At 44.5% G+C, this 20,487-nt stretch overlaps 1 protein-coding gene across 1 annotated transcript in view; it reads left to right on the forward strand.

Moving 5' to 3' along the window:
* Positions 1 to 20,487, forward strand: part of LOC140209736 (NT-3 growth factor receptor-like) — a 946,852-nt gene that overhangs the window by 901,899 nt on the left and 24,466 nt on the right. Inside the window, exon 15 of the mRNA XM_072278139.1 lies at positions 18,968 to 19,208. Coding sequence (XP_072134240.1) covers positions 18,968 to 19,208 — 241 coding nt within the window. The remainder of the gene's footprint in view (positions 1 to 18,967; positions 19,209 to 20,487) is intronic.

Here is a 20,487-nt window from a genome sequence, read left to right on the forward strand (position 1 = left end):
CATCAGTGAGCTGGGAAACACCTTGCCAAGGCTCTTCACAGGCTTCTCGGATAGGCTTGGAATTTGGTCGCCTCCTAGTTTAAAGTGGAATTTGTCAGCCACGTATCCTCTCTTAAGTACTAAGGATCTGGATTTCTTAGGATTAAAGTTCATCCTTGCCCAAGCGGTGAGCTTCTCCACACCCTGGATGATCCATCCACACCCTGGCACTGATATTATGTCATCCATGAATGCTCTTATAGGTGGTTGACGGTCACCAAACCTGGACAATGGGCCTCTGCTGACTTGGCCAACATGTTCATCGCCAAGGAGAAGATGATCACAGACACTGTTATGATCCCCTTCTGAAGATAATGCCAATCAGGTGTGACTGTCCCAGAGGTGACTCTTGGACTGAAATTACTGTAGTAGCCCAAAATGAGTTTCCTGGTCCTGTTTGGAACATGGTGGCGCTCGAGGGTGACTTCAACCAGCGTATTCAGTGTGGAACCATACACAATTGTGAGCTCCAGCCAGAGAAAGGAGAGATCTCCCTTGCCTTCCTGTGCTTTTCTGATCAACTGAGTGATCCCTCCTGTATGCTCTAAGCACCCTGGAAGCGGTGCTATCCCTCCATTCTGCACTGAAGTATCAATGTAGTGAATCTTCAGGAGATATTACGTTAGGCATCAGGCAATGATAATGGAAAATATCTTACCCTCAACGCTGAGCAGTGCGATGACAAAAACTGCTTGATGTTCTTGGAGGTCTCCTCCTTGGAAATCCAGATACTGTCTGCAAACATCCAGTGGTTGGCCACTTCCCCCCATCCCCTCCAATTCACTCTGAGGATCCTCCACCATCTGTACAGAGGTTTGAGACAGCACTTGTACACCTTGTTTGATACTCCACTTGGTCCAGCTGCTGATCTTTGCCCTAGCTGTTCTTACTATTTCCTGGACCTCTTTCAAGCTGGGCTCCTTGCTGTTGAACTCAGTAGTAGGTGCTGGTGGACTTATCAGATCCCTGTATTCCCCCAAGTCTTGTGCCCTGGCTGCATCTGCTTAGGTGTCCTGGAGATGCTGAGCAATCTCCGCTTTTGGGCAAGATAGGTGTCCATTCCATTTTTGTCCAAGAAAATTCATAGTGACGCTAAATGGATCAGCTATGAGGCCAGCCCTCTTTCTGACCCTCTCCCTCTTCCACCGTCTGTGCCATTCTGCCCCGCTGAGGGTGAGGAGCTTCTTCCTCATGACGTTACGAAGTTCCTGCAGTGCTTCCTTCTCCTCCTCAGCTGCCTCCTTGAACTTTCGTTCAAGTGACCTCAGCTCCTGTCTCAGCTGACTGATCTCACTGGCCCTCGTGTTCATTGCATGGGTGCGCTCAGCCGATGTTTCTCCTCTTTGTCAATCCTCTCTGTAGTGAGACTGATGATGGCCACTGACATGAACTTGACCCTTCTGTCTCCAACCCCTCCTAAAGCTTCTAGTATCTTGTCCACACCATGGTCGAACAGATGCCACTCATCCTCATTGCCGGCTGGAGGCCACTTCACCCAGCGATGTTCTGATGCTATGGTTGAGCTTGGGGTCTTGAGTACATCGAGTTTCTGGGCACTGTGGAGGGGAGGGATCTCCGGGTCTGGCTCCTCCTGTGTCTCACCAGGGGCTGATCCCTGTGCACTGTACCCGCTGTTCCTTGCTCAAACATCTCATCCTGGCCTGGCAGGTTCTTACAAACTTTGCTGCAGACCCATTCCCTGCTCATAGTCAGTTGAACGTTAGCATGGGTCTTTGTCTGTAGGTCCGTCTGACCAGGGTTCTCATTCTTAACTCACCCCCCCCACCACCTCAGGCTCCCCTGGGGGTATACTTCTTGGCTTTGATGGGTTCTGATGGGTTGATGGGAGGCACAGAAGAAGCAGCTCAGGTTGCTAGCCCTTGCTGCGCCTGGTGCCATCCTGAAGCACTCTACTTCAAACATAATGATGGGAAAAGACTAAGGCAGAGGAAAAGACTCAAGGATATTTGCAGAAGCGCTGTAAAAAATAACATCATCACAAACTTAGAGAGAGTCACAGAGACATACAGCATAGAAACAAGCCCTTTGGCCCATTGATTTCTCATCAACCATCAACCACCCATTTACACTATTCCTATATTTTATTCTCCATACATCTTCATGACCTCTCTCCATATTCTATTGCTTAACTACTGCACGTACCAGAAACAATTTACAGTGGCCATTTAAGGCACCAATCCCACAAGTCTTTGGGATATGGAAGGAAACGCGGTCACTCAAGGTTGGGGGTTGGGCTGGGGTGGCAGCGGGAGGGGCGGACACCCACTCTGTCACAGAGAGAATGTGCGAGCTCCACAAAGACGGCATTCAAGGTCAGGACTGGAGCCAGGTCTCCAGCACAGTGAGGGAGTTTGTCTGCTAGTTGCCCCATCAGCAGGGACTCATAGAATCAAAGCATCATACAGCACTGAAGCAGGTCCTTCAGTCCAACTGGTCCCTGCTGACCAAAATTCCCACCGAAGCTTATCCCACATTTGCACCATCTCCCTCTAACTCTTTAATATTCACGTACCTATCCAAGTACTTTATAAATGTTGTTAATATTCCTGTGCAGGTGATGGCGTGGAGATATGTATCTACCAAAGGAGCTGTAAGGCACCCCTTCCCTCCACTTGCCTACAGTCACCCCTAGGCAAGGTTTAGCACCTGCTTAGCCACCCTATCTAGGGTCATGTAAAGCCATGGCAGTAGCTGGGGCATATCACAAGTCCTAGTTATGGGACCATTGACACCAAGCAGACAATCCCTGAACAGGATTGATAATGGCTGGGGGCCACCCATCTTAAATAGACACTGTTCAGAAGAAAGCAATGGCAAAATACTTCTGTAGAATTTGCCAAGAACAATTCTGGTCAAAAGACCATGATCGCCCATGTCGTACGACATGGTACATGATGGTGGTGATGAAAGAACCTGCTTCAATCATTTCCTCTGGTAGTACATTCCATGTATTGACCACCCTTTGGGCTGTGTCACTCTCCTCTCCTGTCAGATTCCTTCTTCTTCAGCCCTTATCTTCTTCCACCTATCACCTTCCAGCTTCTCACTTCCCCCATCCACCTGGCATCCCCTCCTCGTCTCCGACCTGCTTATTCCGGCTTCTCGCCTCTTCCTTTCCAAACCTGATGAAGGATCTTATCCCAGGACGTCAACTGTTTATTCTTTTACATAAACGCTGCTGAGTTCATCCAGCACTTTGTGCGTTGCTCTTCACTCGAGGGGACGAGTGGAAGCAATCCAGCAGGATAGTGCAGACATACATCCTCCTTCTCATTGGCCGAGGGAAATGATGCGTGCTGAGAATGATTGTGCTGGACACCATATGGCAAAACAAGTAGATGGAGCCCGTGTGATGGAAGGGTGTGCGGTCTCTCGGATTAAAGTGTCACTTGAATGACACTGCCACTGACAGTGAAGCATTCCCTTGGTAATGCACCACAGCATCAGTATAGTATTTTGTGCATGTCATTCTGTAGCAGTGCCTGATCCCGATGGTTCCCAACTTATACACAAAACCCGAACCTTCACCCCAACAACACATGAAATTGGCAATCCAATTTTGAATTCAAAGTTCAAAGTACAAAGTGTATTTATTATCAAAGTATGCATACATGATACAACCTTGAGATTTGTCCTCTTACAGACAGCCACAAAACAAAGAAACCCCAAAAGACGCTGAGTTGCTCCAGCATTTGGTGTGTGTAGCTTGGATTTCCAGCATCTGCAGATTTTTTCTTGTTTGTGATTTAAACCCCAAAAGAGCTCATTTTTTAAAAAAAAGACCATCAAACACCCAATGCGCAGAAAGAAAAAGAAACGTGCAAACAATCAAAGTAAGCAAATAGTATTCAGAACTGGAGTTCTACCAAAGACACAAAGCCAGGTATCACCGCAGTCGGAACAAGTCTCAGCCGCAGTTCATCGTAGCGCTGAGTAAGTATTGTAGGACCACAGGTGTGAAGCCAGGCTGGAGCTGGTCCCTGCCTCAGCTCAGTGCAGAGCTGAGCAAACATCGCAGGACAGCAAGCAGAACCATCCCCTCCCTCACCTCCGGTCCTGACACCCTGACTTGTTCAATCTGGCCCGGCGCTTAAATTGTTCAAACTCCAGGTCATTCCTCACTCTCGGACAGCCCTGTGGGGGGCCCAGACACCGCCTCCACGATTCGACCTGTACCTGACCTTTCCAGTTCAGGATAACACATAGAAAATGCTGGAGGAACTCAGCAGGCCAGGCAGCATCTATGGAAAAAAGTACAGTCAATGTTTCAGACAGAAACTCTTCGGCAGGACTGGGGTAGAAAAAGCTGAGGAGCAGATTTGAAAGGTAGTGGTAGGGGAGAGAGAAACGCCAGGCGATAGGTGAAACCTGGAGGTGGGGGGATGAAAGGAGCTGGGAAGTTGATTGGTTAAAGAGACAGAAGGCCATGGAAGAAAGAAAATGGGGGGTGGGGGGAGGAGCACCAGACGGAGGTGATGGGTGGCCAAGAGGATAACATGAGAGAGGGACAAGAGAATGAGAAATGGTGAGGGGTGGGGTGTGGGGGTGGAGGCATGACTGGAAGTTTGAGAAATCGATGTTCATACCACTAGGTTCAAGGCTACCCAAACAGAATATAAGGTGTTGTTCCTCCAGCCTATGGCCTTATACTGACAGTGGAGGAGGCCGTGTAAGGACATATCAAAATGGGAATGGGAAGTGGAATTAAAATGGGTGGCACTGGGAGCTCCTGCTTGTTCTGGCGGATGGAGCTTAGATGCTCGGCGAATAAACAGGTGACGGTTCAGGCCGAGACCCCTTCGGGTCAAGTTCTGATGAAGGGTCTCGGCCTGAAACATCGACTATTCCTCTCCATAGATGTTGCCTGACCTGCTGAGCTCCCCCCCAGCATTTTATATGTGTTAACCTTCGTTTTCAGCCTGTGCAGAATCTCAGCTACAAAGCAAACCCAATTCCATGAACTCATTTCTGTGTCCCTGACAGAGTAATTAGGAGGTACATCTGGGAAAGGAATGATTCCTGGAATATTGTAATTACTGAAAAGAAATTGCAACCACTCTGAATAATTAGACAATATTTGAAATTACTTGGAACAAGAGTGTGAGTATTTAAATATGCCTGCTCCGTGCTGAGTCTGCACAAGCATAAGGAATAATCCAGCATGCATGCTGTATTATCAACCAATCCATTCTATCTACAGCAGGAGTTGTCAGTGCGAAAGGTCAGTGTTTCATTGCTTATTGTGTTTAGAGGAAATATTCAACCATAAAGGTGACCGATGTGCAGAAGCAGCCTCTTTAATTTAAAGCAGCCTTCCTTCAGGGATTTAAACTGTGCCGAGTGCTTTGTGTTCCTGCCGTACTTCACTGATCCAGTCGTTCACAAGCGGCTAGATCACCAGCTCAGCAGGCTGTGAAGATGTCACTGAGAAACAATGGGCACAAATTATATTGTCTCACTTGATGAAAGGAAGGAGGCAGCTAGTTGCTCCCAGCTGGAACTGGTTGTCAGGAGAGAAATAAATAAACAAACAGGCAGCTTTCAAAGCAGGGAGGGAGGATATTAAATGAAAAGTCAAAGGCTACTGGCTGACATGTATTGTATGTGCAGTGTAAGACCCATCACACTGATTGGCTGTGGAATTAAGGGAAGTTCATTTGTCATGGCAAGTTTTCTAGGTTTCCCACACTGATAGGGTCACTGACTGTACTATTAAGTAGATGAGGCTTGCTGAGGACAAAGTTCAAAATTCACAGTAAATTTATTATCAAAGCACATATATGTCACCGTATACCACCTTGAGATTCATTTCCTTGCACGCATTCACATCAGCACAAAGAAATGCAATAATCAATGAAAAACTTCAAAGACTGACAGCAAAGATGCAAAAGAAGGCAGACCGTGCAAATATAAAAAGAACATATATAAAAATAAATAAGCAAATAAATAATGCTGAGAACGTGAGTTGTCGAGTCCTAGAAAGTGAGTCCACAGGTTGTAGAATTATTTCAGTGTTGAGGTGTTGAGGTAAGAGAAGTTATCCATGCTGGTTCAGGAGGCTGATGGTCAAAGAGTAATAATTGTTCCTGAATCTAGTGATGTGGTACCTAAGGCCTCAGTACCTCCTCCCCATTGGTAGCAGCGAGAAGAGAGCATGGCCTGGCTGGTGGGAGACCTTGATGTTGCTTCTTTCATGCAGCGCTCTTTGTAGATGTGCTCAATGGTGCGGTGTGCTTTGCCTGTGAGGATTTTTTTGTAGACTAGGCAAGGTGTGGATGAGGTTTGTTACATATTTTCACAAAATCCTGCGCCCTAATCCGTTGGGTGGCTCTGGGAAAAATGGTGCTAATTCAGCTCAAGATTAAACTCGGAGACTCAATAATTTTAAGTTTTGTGCGCAGATCAGAAAAATACACTGGGGAAAGCAGCTGTCCTGGCTTGATAGTGTATAGAACAGCCAATTCCCTTTTTAAGTATAAGGTATTCAGTTGAATGTTCCTCTTGTCTTTTTCTCCACTCTTGTTCATTTCCTCATCTCTCCCAACTTCTCTTTCTCCTGCCTCAATAAGCTTCAAGGCCTTGGCCTCAATACATTGTTGTGCAACTGGATCCTCGATTTCCTCACTTGCAGACCCCATACAATTCAAATCAGCAAAAACACCTCCTCCACAATCTCCATCAGCGCAGGTAGCCCACAAGTGAGTGTACTTCTCCCCCTGCTCTACTCACTCGATGACCGTGAGGCTGAACGCAGCTCCAGTGCCATTTTGAAGTTTGCGGACACCACCACTGTCGTTGGCTGAATCAAGGGTCAGGACAGATCAGCGTAGAGGAGGGAGATTGAAAAGCTGGCCAAGCGATGACACAGCAATGACCTCTCACTCAATATCAGCAAGACCAAGGTGCTGATTATTAACTTCGCAAACATGAGGAATTCTGCAGATGCTGGAAATTCAAGCAAAACACATCAAAGTTGCTGGTGAACGCAGCAGGCCAGGCAGCATTTCTAGGAAGGGGTACAGTCGATGTTTCGGGCCGAGACCCTTCGTCAGGACTAACTGAAGGAAGAGCTAGTAAGAGATTTGAAAGTCGGGGGGGGAGGGGGAGATCCAAAATGATAGGAGAAGACAGGAGGGGGAGGGATGGAGCCAAGAGCTGGACAGTTGATTGGTAAAAGGGATACGAGAGGATCATGGGACAGGAGGCCCAGGGAGAAAGACTTCAGCAGCAGGTCCATGAGCCAATCCTTATCAGGAGATAAGAGGTGGCGAGCATCAGCAACATAGTGCTATTATTCCGGGAGATCTGTCCTGGGACCAGCACTTAAGTGCCATTACAAAGAAAGTACAGCAGCCCCTCAACTTCTTTAGAAGTTTGTGAAGATTGGCGTGACATCTAAAAATCAGACAAACGTCTGTAGATGTGTGGTGGGGAGTATATCGACTGGTTGCATCACAGCCTGGTATGGAAACACCAATGCCCTTGAAAGGAAAATCCTACAAAAAGTAGAGGAATCTTCCCAGTCTGTCACAGGTAAAGCCCTCTCTACCATTATGCGCATCGACAAGGAGCACTACACAAAAAATCATCATCCATCCTCAAGGGCTCTTACCAGCCAGGCCATGCTCTCTGCTCACTGTTCTCGCTAGGAAGAAGGTACAGGAAGATCAGAACCCACACCACCAGGTTCAGGAACAGTTATTGCCCCCCAACCATCGTCAAGTCAAGTCAAGTTTATTGTCGTTTAACTACATACATGTATATAATGTATGTAACCATATATTGTAATGGATATAGAAACAAGATGCTTCTTCGAACCAGGGTGTAAAGCATAGTAGTACACATAACACATATAGCACTCAATAACTAATGAAGGTAAGGATAAAATCTACAGATGAATCACACATAAATAATAAACTAAAGTGCATTAATATTAAATATTGTAAGGTATGGAACAGATTAACCGGTGACACTAAGAATACAGTGAGTTCAGAAGCCCAGGGGCCTGGGAAGAAACTGTTTCTCATCCCAAACATTCTTATCTTTATGCATTGGAGTCCTCTGTCTGATGGTTGAATGTCAAAGAGGATGCCGGATGGATGGGTGGGATCCTTAATAATACTAAGGGCCCTGCATATGTAGAGTTCCTGATAAATGTCCCCGATGGATGGTAGGGAGACCCCTATGATTGTCTCAGCCCTTCTCACAGTGCTTTGTAGGAACTTCTGGTCTGATGCTCAGCTGCTCCTATACCAACTTGTCAGGACGCTCTCAATGGTGCTCCTGTAAAACACAGTTAAGATGGGGCAGGGGAGTGGAGTGGAAACCTTGCTTGCCTCAGTCTTCTTGGGAAGTGGAGATGCTGCAGTGCCTTCTTGTTCAGGGAGGTGATATTAGAACATAGAACAGTACAGCACAGTACAGGACCTTCGGCCCACAATGTTGTGCCGACCCTCAAACCCTGCCTCCCATATAAGCCCCCACCTTAAATTCCTCCATATACCTGTCTAGTAGTCTCTTAAACTTCACTAGTGTATCTGCCTCCACCACTGACTCGGGCAGTGCATTCCACGCACCAACCACTCTCTGAGTAAAGAACCTTCCTCTAATATCCCCCTTGAACTTCCCACCCCTTACCTTAAAGCCATGTCCTCTTGTATTGAGCAGTGGTGCCCCGGGGAAGAGGCGCTGGCTATCCACTCTATCTATTCCTCTTATTATCTTGTACACCTCTATCATGTCTCCTCTCATCCTCCTTCTCTCCAAAGAATAAAGCCCTAGCTTCCTTAATCTCTGATCATAATGCATACTTTCTAAACCAGGCAGCAGGAGGATATTAAGGGACCAGCTGAGGTAATCTGTGATGTGAACTCCCAGGAACGTGGTGCACTGAACTCTCTCTGTGGAGGAGCCATGCATTCACAGAAAGGGATGGTTTGTCTGCACCTTCCCAGTCTACAATGTTCTTGTTTGTCTTCTGCACGTTCAGGCTTAAGTGCTCTTCTCACACCAATCCACCAGCCATCTCCTCTTCCTCTCTATACTCTGTCTCATCATCGTTTTTGATAAGGCCAACATTGTTGTGTCATCCCCGAACTTGATGACACAGTTTGAGCTGGATCCTGCGACACAGTCATGCGTCAGCAGTGGGCTGAGCACACAGCCCTGGGGAGCGTCATTGCTCAGCATAATGGGACAACGGATGTTTCTGCCCACACGGACTAACTGTGCCCTTACTGTTAAGGAGCGCAATATCCAATTGCAGCAGGAGGTGTTGAGACCCATGAGGACAGTTTACCCACTAGTTTCTGGGGCATGATGGTGTTGAACACTGAACTGAAGTCTATAAACAGCAGTCTGGCATTTGAGACCCCACTTTCCAAGTGGGACAGGGCAAAGTGGAAGACAGAGGCTATAGCATCGTCAATGGATCGATTTGAGCAATAACCGAGCTGGAAAGGGTCCAATGTAGCCCGGAGAAATGTGCCCCATGACCATTCGCTCAAAGCATTTCACAATAGTTGATACTAATGCCATTGGACAATAGTTATTTAGGCAGGTTACTGTTGCCTTCTGTGGTACTGGAATAATGGTTGCCACCTGGAAAACGGAGGGGACAATGTATTGTTCCAGAGAGAGGTTGAATAGAACCTTCAGCACCTCCGTCAGCTGGGCTGCATTGTCTTTCAGAACCCAACTTGGTATGTTATCAAGCCTTACAGCTTTGCATGGTTTGACTCTGGCTAGGGTCTTCCTCATCACAGTGTCAGCCAGACGGAGTCTCAGCTCTCCTGGGGGGAGGGGTGCCTTCTCCTCACCAGAACTTTGTTCTGCACATCAGACTTTTGAAATACTGGATAACTTCACTCAACTTCACTTGCCCCATCACTGAACCGTTCCCACAAACAATGGACTCACTTTCAGGGACTCTTCATCTTATGTCCTTGATATTTATTGCTTATCTATTTATTTATTATCTTAACAATTTTTCTTTTGTATTTGCACAGTTCATTGTGTTTTGCACATTGGTTGTTTGTCCATTCCGTTGGCTGTGATCTTTCCTTGATTCTATTGTGCTTCTAGGATTTACTGTGTATGCCCACAAGAAAATGAATCTCAAAGTTGTATATGGTGACTTGTATATACTTTGATAATCAATTTACTTTGAAGTTTGAACTTATTGTTCCTGATTCCTCCATTTTCCTTTCTTTCCCAATCTTTGCATGACTAATGCTCAGATTAAGAAAAATTACAAGGACTATTGGGATCTTGTATCAATCTTATGTAGTCAATTTGCTCCCCTTTGAAATAAGTGACCCATTAAAGTGAGGGACTGTTGGCTTCTACCATTCAGGCATGTAGCTTCATGCTGATCTGTGGCTTGTACTTACCCACAATTGTTTTACATTCTTTAATATTTTTCACCTTCTACAGCAACACACACAAAATGCTGAAGGAACTCAGCAGGTGGTCCTGAAGAAGGGTCTCAGCCTGAAACATCAACTACACACTCTTTTCCATAGATGCTTCCTGGCCTGCTGAGCTCCTCCAGCGTTTTGTTTGTGTTGCTTTGGATTTCCAGCATCTGCAAACTTTTTTGTGATTCCCTTTACCTTCGATTTTTTGCAGCACGCAGTGCAATCCATGGAATGAGATTCAGAGTGCCGTTAGCATTTGTATGTGAAAATATTTCCCAATTTAGCTGAAATACCTAGCAGATTCAGAACCAGAATAAGAACCAGGTTTATTATCACTGATGGATGTCATAAAGTTTGTTGTATTGTGGCAGCAGTACAGTGCAATACAAAAAAAATCTGTAAGTTACATAAGGAAAATATATAAATAAATAAGTAGTGTAGAAAGAGAGCATTTGAGTGAGGTAGTGCTCATGGGTTCAAGGGTCATTCAGAAGTCTGATAGTGGGAGGAAGCTACTGTTCTTAAAATGTGTTGAATGTACGTCTTCAGGCTCTTGTGCCTTCTCCCTAATGGTAGTAATGAGAAGGGGGAATGTCCCGGACAGTGAGGGTTCTTTCTGTTGGATGCTGCCTCCTTGAGGCATTGTGCTTTGAAAATGCCCTCGATGCTGGGGAAGCTAATGGCCATGATGGAGCTGGCTGAGTTTACAAACCTCTGCAGCATTTTTTCCAATCCTTTGCATTGGTGTCCCCATACCAAATGGTGAAGCATTATGACGCTATGTCTCCGCGGAAGACAAAACTAAGTTGCACCGGTCCAGCTCCTGTGCTCGTCACATCCCCTAGTCAATGAAGTGCTTTAGAAGTGTGCTTAGTGTTGTGCCGTGGGTTACCTAGCAGCTAATTTATACACTACAAGCTCCTGAAAGCAATTGAATCTGTTATAATGGGGTGAAATATATCAGGTACAGGGTTGAAATCTACCACTTATGCTTGAAATCTAACATTTAACATTAGTCCTGAAGAAGGGTCTTGGCTCCAAAACGTCGATTTCCATAGATGCTGGCTGACCTGCTGAGTTCCTCAAGCATTTTGTGTGTGTTCATGGGCTTTCTCGTATTTATACTGTGAAATTGCTCTACATTTATCAATTGAGTTGTTATCCCTGGGACATGGTTCAATTCTCAATAGGATATTTTGTATTTGCTCTAACTATGTTGATGCACTAATAAGAACAAAAGAAACCAGATATATCAGGCTTTTCTTTTGGTTAGTCACACTGGATAATAGAAACTTTGAAAAAGTAATTCCATGCCCTATCTACTTTTGATTTGAGTGTTCCTCTTTGTTACCTATGTTGGATGACAGAATGATTCTGTGTCATTGAGATCTCTCGAGCAGAAAGCTGCCTTCAGATAGAATTTGCAGTCTCTCTCTTTATTACCACAGACAATTCATTGCCCGAAGAAAGCAAATCTGTTAGCTTGCAGGGATACTCACATATTCTCCAGCTATTCTTCTGTTGCTTCAGACCCTTCTTATTTATTTGCCAGAAGCATTCTTCCCAGGGCAAAAAGTAAATTAACTCTAATAGACTTGCATTTGTATAGCACCTTATCAGATTTCTCCAAATCAATGAAAGGCTGTTCATACACAGTTTTAATTATTCTGATGAGTAGTGATGGTCTTTTCTTACATAATGTGGTTTTTCTGCAAGGCAATCAAGTCAATGGCCATTTATACTTCTGTCTTAGCTGTCTGAGTAATGTTCCCCTGATCACTTACAGAAATCTATGCTCTTAACACATTGGAATCTTTATCATTCTCCTATCTGTTTATTAGTTCGGTAGGTCATTAGTCAGAATCAAGCAATTTCTTTATATCATGGAACACACATAAAAGTTGCTGGGGAACGCAGCAGGCCAGGCAGCATCTCTAGGAAGAGGTGCAGTCAACATTTCAGGCCGAGACCCTTCGTCAGGACTGAAACATCGACTGCACTTCTTCCTAGAGATGCTGCCTGGCCTGCTGCGTTCACCAGCAATTTTTATGTGTGTTGCTTGAATTTCCAGCATCTGTAGAATTCCTGTTGTTTGCGTCTTTATATCATGGAGTATTTTTGCTGAAATTACAACTGATGTTTTGCAGAGTTTCACAATTCTAGACGTTCAGATTAGGATAACCTTTGTGTACATACATTAAGGATCTTGAGCTTTTGATTGATACTCTTCAATTTGGTGGAAGAACCTGAAACAAAAGAGTGTAATCCCAAACATTGCAGGAAAATGAATTTTGACAGGCCCCCAGTCATCAGATTCTTGAGCCAAAGGAGTTAACTTCACACAACCTGGGAACATTTCAATGATGTAGATTTCTATGTTCTATGTTCTAACCTATGGACTCATGTCCAAGGACCCTCATCTCATGTTACATAGAAATCATCAGCACATTACAAGCCCTTCAGCTCACAATATTGTGCCGGACATGTAACCTACTCTAGAAACTGCCTAGAATTTCCCTACTGCATAGCCATCTATTTTTCTAAGCTCCATGTACCTATCTAAAAGGCTCTTAAAAGACCCTATTGTATCGGCCTAAACCGCCTTCGCTGGCAGTTCATTCCATGCACCCACCATCCTCTGTGTGAAAAGCTTACCTCTGACATCCCTCCTGTACCTACTTCCAAGCACCTTAAAACTATGCCCTCTTGTGTTAGCCATTTCAGCCCTGGGGAAAAAACCTCTGGCTATCCACACTATCAATGCCTCTCATCATCTTATACACCTCTATCAGGTCACCTCTCATTCTCCACCGCTCCAAGGAGAACAGGCCAAGTTCACTCAACCTATTCTCATAAAGCAATCCAATCCAGGCAGCAATTTTGTAACTCTCCTTTGCACTCTCTTGATAGTATCCACATCCTTCCTGTAGTGTGACCAAAATTGAACACAGTAGTTTAATTGGGGTCTAACGAAGGTCTAACTAATTTATTATCATTTCTTTCTTTTTGCATTTGCACAGTTTCATGTCTTTTGCACACTGCTTGAACATCCAAGTTGGTGCAGACTTTCATTGATTCTGTCGGGGTTATAATTCTATTATGGATTTACTGAGTATGCCCGCAAGAATTTTCTTACCATTTAAACATTTAAAGTGCCACGCGGTTTTCAGACTGTACAAAAATTTCTGCTCAGAGTAATAGAGGGCAGCTGTAAGAAAAAAGAGGGAATGTTGCGGTCAAGAAGTTCAGTTGCTTAGATGAGACATCAGAATAGAGCAGAAATGTCACCTAAGTGAATTTGACTGTGGAATGGTTGTTGGTGCCAGATGGGGTGGTATGAGTATCTCAGAAACTACTGATTGCTTATGATAGTCACACACAACAGTCTCTAGAGTTCAGAGAATTGGTGCAAAAAATCAAAAAGAATCAACCTGTGAGCAGTAGTTCCATGAGCAAAATGCCTTGTTAATGAGAGAAGTCAAAGAAGAACGGCCAGACTGGTTCAAGCTGACAGGAAGGTGACAATAATCCATATAACCACATGTTACAACAGTGGTGTACAGACGAGCATTTCTGATTGCACAACTCATCGGACTCTGAAGTGGATGGGCTACAGCAGCAGAAGTCCAGAAATATGCACAAAGTGGCCACTTTATTAAGTATGGGAGATACCTAATAAGGTAGCCACTGAGCGGATGCACCTTGATAATAAATTTACTTAGAACTTTGAATTTCAATATTTCACTAGTTCCATTTAATATCAGAGAATATATACAATATACATCTTGAAATTCTTGGTCTTCACAGACATCCACAAAAACAGAAGAGTACCGCAAAGAATGAATGACAGTAAAAATATTAGAAGCCCAAGGCCCCCTTCTCCCCTCCCACACACAAACAGCAGCAAAGCATCAACTCCCCCCTCTCCCCACTTAATTCAGCAAAAAAACATCAGCATCCACCACCCACCAAGCAAGCAACAGCAAAGCCCCCGAGAGAGACTATGATCTACAGAAAAACGAATCATTCACCCAACCAATTCAAAATGCTACAGGCTTCTCCCTCTCTCAAAAAAAAGGAAATTGCCTTTTAAACTCACGAGAGAGCATAGGCCATCAACTTTTTGCTGTTGATGTTTCTGTAGCAGACAATTTCTTTTTTACGAGGTCGAGTTGCTAGCTTGATGGAAAACGTGCCAGGGGAGCCAGCTGGGTTCAAACTCAGGAGCCTTCGCTCTGAAGTCTGGCGCTGATGCCACTACGCCACCAGCCTGTCTCTCTCTCTCTCTCTCTCCCCCTCTCTATCTCTCTCTCTCTCCCCTCTCTCTCTCTGTCTCTCTCTCTCTCCCTCTCCCTCTCCTTCTCCCTCTCCCTCTCCCTCTCCCTCTCCCCCTCCCTCTCCCCCTCCCCTCCCCCTCCCCCTCTCCCCCTCCCCCTCTCCCTCTCCCCCTCCCCCTCTCCCTCTCCCTCTCCCTTTCTCCTTAATCAAGGGGCAAAGAGATTTACGATGATTAACTTTGAATCAGTCAATGTCCAGACTACCACATGCAAGTCCAGGTGTGACTTGCCCATACAAAAAGCATTTGAAAAGGTAATTTCCTTCCATTAAGACCTGTTTTCATGGCCACATTCCATGTTATTTCCGAGTTGCACAGTTGCAGAGATGTGACTGATGTCGGGGCTGCATGCCCAGCATTCCCATTACAAAAGTACACAATCCAACACTTCGTTATGCACAATGTGTGCTAGAAAAATGCGATTGATTTTCCACTTCAGTTCAATAAGAAAAAAAACATGCACTACGTGATTACATTTCTGGGCTTTTGTTTGCAAGTAGTATGTCCCAGAGAAGGTGTATGGGGATGTTGCTTCTTTCAGTGATGCTGGAAGAGGAGAAATACAGTGAAGCCCTTGGCCACACAACTATTTGTAATCATCCATCCTTGTTGAAATCCCAAGACTTTGGGTCAAATCGTACATCTCTCGGTTAAAACAAGCAAATATTGAGCAACAGCCAGTGTTGCTGACTGAAGCATAGTGGCGATCGGAACATCGAGACAGCAGTGTACGCATAATAAGTCAGCCATGATGAAATGATGGAGCAGACTCAATGGGCCAAATTGCCTACAGCTGCTCCTATATCTTATTGTATTAATAGAGAAATCAAGCACAATAACGATAGGACATATTCTGGAATTGACTGAGCTACGTTGTTTAAGAGAGTAGGCTAGAGAGGCCGAAAGGAAACTCCTGCTCCTATTTCCTATGTTATTTAAAATAATAAATGGTACAATGTAAAGATTATTAAACCGCAATATTAAATTGTTTCGTGCTCTGTAGATGCTACCTAACTTGCCGAGCATTTCCAGCATCTACTCATTTTTATTTCAGATTTTTAGCATCTGCAGATCTTTTTTTCTGATAGAAAATGTTCATTGGGAATGGTGCAAAACCAGCAGTGGAAGCAAGTCAAGGGAAAGCTGGGTTCAAACTTATGAGGATAATGTCTGGGACAGCTTCAAAGGACCTTTTCATGTTGACAGACCAGTGCCAGGGGGCTTTGAAGCACAGTGCATAGAGGCAAATCCACAGAACAGAGTCATAGAGTCATACTCCGCTACAGCACCGAAACAGGCCCTTTGGTCCATCTAATCCATGCTGACCTGTTATTCTGTCCAGGCCCATCTCTCACCACATTATCATCATCATCATGTGCCATGTCTATGACCATGATTGTTTTTGGCAAATTTTTTCCAAGGTTAGTGCTTTGCCATTGGCTTCTTCTTTTCAAGACAGCTGACCCCCATCATTATCAATACGCTTCAGAGACTGTCTGCCTGGCTTCAGCTGTCGCAAAACCAGCAATTGTGAAATGCACCAGCTGCTCATACAACCATCCACCATCTGCTCCTATGGCTTCATGTGACTCCGACTGGCACTAAGCAGGTGCTACACCTTGCCCAAGGGTGACATGCACTTCAGTGGAGGGTCAGAACGCCTTACACCTCCGTTGGTAGAGACTTATCTGCACCCTGCCACCCATATCTAGACCTGGATCATTTAATAAACAAAGTGGCGAGAGAATGCAGGGTTAAACTAATGGATCAAATGGTCTTTTTAGCACATTTTGTGATCTTGACAAATGCCTTTTGAGTCAGGACTGCAAAGAGAAAGAGAGATACATTTTGAAAGTAATTCTGATAGTTGGACTCAGACAGAGTAAGTAGGAATTGAGTTTGTCATATTTTTCCAATTGTTTTAGTTGAAGAAATGAAATAGAACTACAAAAGTATGGAAAACAATGGTGTTTACATTTTAGGCATTGCTTTCAAGAAATCTGTACCCTCAGGAGGTCAACTTGTGAACTTTTTTTCCCTTTTGAGTTTCATTCCTTACAGCAATGACATTGGATGTTTATTCCCTCATACAAGGATCTTGACTGCTTTGTTTTTTCATTCCCCTGGGAAGTCATGATGGGCTACTCCCTTGATTCATTTACTGCGCAGATTCTAATTTTTCACACGGTTGCATAAAGAGATCTTCTCCAGGAATGGGAAAACCTTTTGAACTTGTCTGTTTGTTTTCGAGGATAATGGGATAATTCAGCCTCATCTCTGCATGCACTCCAGAGCTCTCTGCCTGCAATCTCGTGTTGAAGTTTCGTTCCCACAGGCAGTGTTCTCCACTCATCACGTTCAAACCAGAAAGTGAAACAAAACGCTGACATTAGTGCCAAGTTGCTTTGTGCATTAACCACAGATCACGAGCTGGGTTTGTGCTGGCATTTGTACTGTTGAAAGTGTATCCTTTTATTCCAGCCATCAATCTAATATTACACACAAGTTAACAAATAGGCAGCCAGCCTTCTCTTGGGCTGCTGCAAAGGGAACAGTGCCAGTAGCCCCAGGGACAGTATAAATAGACGGAACAGGACAACTGCAGTACTTCTGCTCGTGATTGTGCTTTTCTGGTGAAACAGGCCAGGAGCTTTAGATGAGTAGAAGATATTCCTTGCAGGGATTGAGATAAGTAGGGGGTTACTCTATAATGAGGAATAAGAGGTTTGTTGTGAAGGAAAGGGGAGACAGGTTCGCTTAGTCCTTAAGCTGTGCTGGACTTGGACTCAGTCGGTGTATAGCTAGAATGTAATCTACCTTACTCAAGCTGTACCTATTCTGGGATCTCAGTTTTAAACACGTAACAAACAGCTTGATGGTAATAAGGTGAAGGTAAATAAAAACTGATGACTGCTGGAGGAACAAGGAGGTCACGAGGAGAGCGATCCGTACAGAAAAAAGAAGGTGGGGAGGTGGAGGTAAAGATGTGCTTAGTGGTAGCATTGTGTCAGAAATGGTGGAAGTTATGGAGCATGATGTGCTGGACTTGTTCTTCTTCTTCAGCCCTTTACCTCTTTGACCTATTACCTCCCTTCACCCCCCCCACCCATCTTCCCCTTCACCTGGCCTCACCTATCACCTGCCAGCATGACCTCTTCCTCCTCCACCCACCTTCTTGCTCTGGTTTTGGACCCCTTCTTTTCCAGTCCCGATGAAGGTTCTTGACCCAAACTGTAAACTGTTTATTCCCTCCAAGGAATAGCATACCCATAAAAGAGAAAATATACCTCCTTTACCTAGTTTGGTCTATTTGTCACTGCAGAACCGCCAACAAAAGTGTTAACAGCTTCAGTTCAGGAGTAGTGAATGCCAGCATTACCAATGCTCTCCTCAACCCACAAATTAATAAACAGAGACAAAGAAAGACCCACTAACACCTTATGAATCTGTAAGTAATATCTCCTGTATCAAATAAAGTGGCTACCGAGTGTATGTTTGTGGTTTTCTGTTGCTGTAGCCCATCTACTTCACATTTACATGTGTGGTACATTCAGAGATGCTCTTCTGCACACCACTGTTGTAATGTATGGTTATTTGAGTTACTATCACCTTCTGTCAGCTTGAACCAGTCTAGCCATTCTCCTCTGACCTCTGTCATTAACAAGACATTTTCACCCACAGAACTGAAATTCAGTGGATTTTTGTCTGTTCCTCTCATCATTCTCTATAAACTCTAGAGACTGCTTTAAGTGAAAATCTCAGGGGATCAGCAGTTTCTGAAATACTCAGACCACCCCATCTGGCACCAACACTCATTCTATGGTCAAAGTTAGTTAGATCACATTTCTTCCCCAATTTGATGTTTGGTATGAATAACAACTGAACCTCTTGATCATACCTGCATAATCTCTGCATACTTTTATACATTGAGTTGCTGCCATGTGATATGCGGATTAGATTTTTGCATTAACGAGCAGGTATACAGGTGTAACTAATATAATGGCCACAGAGTGTGGTGAATATAGGGGTCACCTGATGAGATTTGAACATGGATGAAGCAGACCTGCCCTGGCTGTGCTTTGTGGTCGAGCCCCTCTGTGGGGATGCTGACGTTTAATGGTTTACCAATCCTTCTGACTGTCCTCTTCCACAGGGCTCGGGGTCCAGATGCAATGATTCTGGTGGATGGACAGCCACGAATGAAAGGGGAGCTGACCATTGCGCAGATGCTGAACATTGCCACCCAGATCGCTTCCGGCATGGTCTACCTGGCCTCACAGCACTTCGTGCACAGAGACCTGGCCACACGCAATTGCCTAGTCGGAGGATCTGTGCAGGTCAAAATTGGAGATTTTGGAATGTCAAGAGATGTCTACAGTACTGATTATTACAGGGTAGGTACCTCACTGAATACAGAACATCACAGTGTGTGTTTCTCATTGACTACAGGACATTAAGGTGTGGAAACCTGTTACCCACAGGACATTATGTTTATTGCCTTATCATCTGCTAGTTATTGAAGATACCTCACTGACTGTAGAACATTACAAACGAGTACCCTTGTTCACCACTGCATATGAACAGTTAAGTATTTCGCTGATCACTGGTTATTATGTTGGAGGCATTTCACTAACTACAGATCACTACAGAGTAAAGGTCTTACTGACTATGAAAGAAAGAGCCTCTGAGTATTATAAGTTAGATGTAATAACTTACATCTTAAATAAGAACTTTAAGATGTTATTAAAGGGAAGGTAGATCACTGCCCACATGACATTAGGAGCCATACAGTACATCTCTAACCTCCATTAATGCTGTCTGTGGAACCATAATCTTCTTCTCTCTTGTTATTAAGATTAGCTTCATTTGTCACATCTACATCAAAACATTAAAGCATGCACTGAAATGAATTGTTTGCGTCAATGACCAACAGATTCTGAGGATTCTGCTGGGGGCAGCCTGCAAGTGTTCATCACACTTCTAGCCAACATAGCATGCCCACAACTCACTGACCTGAACCCATGCATCTTTGAAATGTGTGAGGAAATTGGATCACCTAGAGGAAATCCGCACTGTCAAGGAGAGAATGTTCAAAACTCCTTGCGGATGGAGCGGTGGGAATTGAACCTCAATTGGTGCTGTAAAGTGACACACTAGCCACCATACTTTCTGCTGAAATACTGACCACCTAACTTCCCTTCCTGCTGCTTGTACTAAATGGACGTTGTGAATGTCTGCCTCCCCTTACGTAGCATCCACTTCAATCTCCAAGTCACTTGTTATCTTTCCCTCTGCATAAAAATCCATGGTTCTATTTTTTTCTGGCATTCAGAAGAATAGGAAGGATTTCACTGAGACATACTTGAAGCTTGGGCACTGGAAGAGAAGGTCCAGAGAGGGCGTTTCCCTGGTGCAGCAACTTGGAATTTGTAGGAATGTCTCAAAACGGAGAGGATCAAGCAAGTGGAACAACTTCTCTTAGAGGCCAAAAAAGTTGTGGAGCCTGAGTCAAGGCTGAGATAGATTTTTGGGAGCAAAGAGCCACAGGGATTGAGCATGAAGTGGAGTTAAGATCAAAGATCAGATAAGTTGTACTTTTATCCACTGACAGAACAAGTTTAAGGGCCATTTGGCCTATTTCTTCTCCTGCCTTTTCGTTTCTTATATCCTTAC

This window comes from Mobula birostris, chromosome 14, assembly GCF_030028105.1.
Source record: "Mobula birostris isolate sMobBir1 chromosome 14, sMobBir1.hap1, whole genome shotgun sequence".
Lineage (NCBI taxonomy): Eukaryota > Metazoa > Chordata > Chondrichthyes > Myliobatiformes > Myliobatidae > Mobula > Mobula birostris.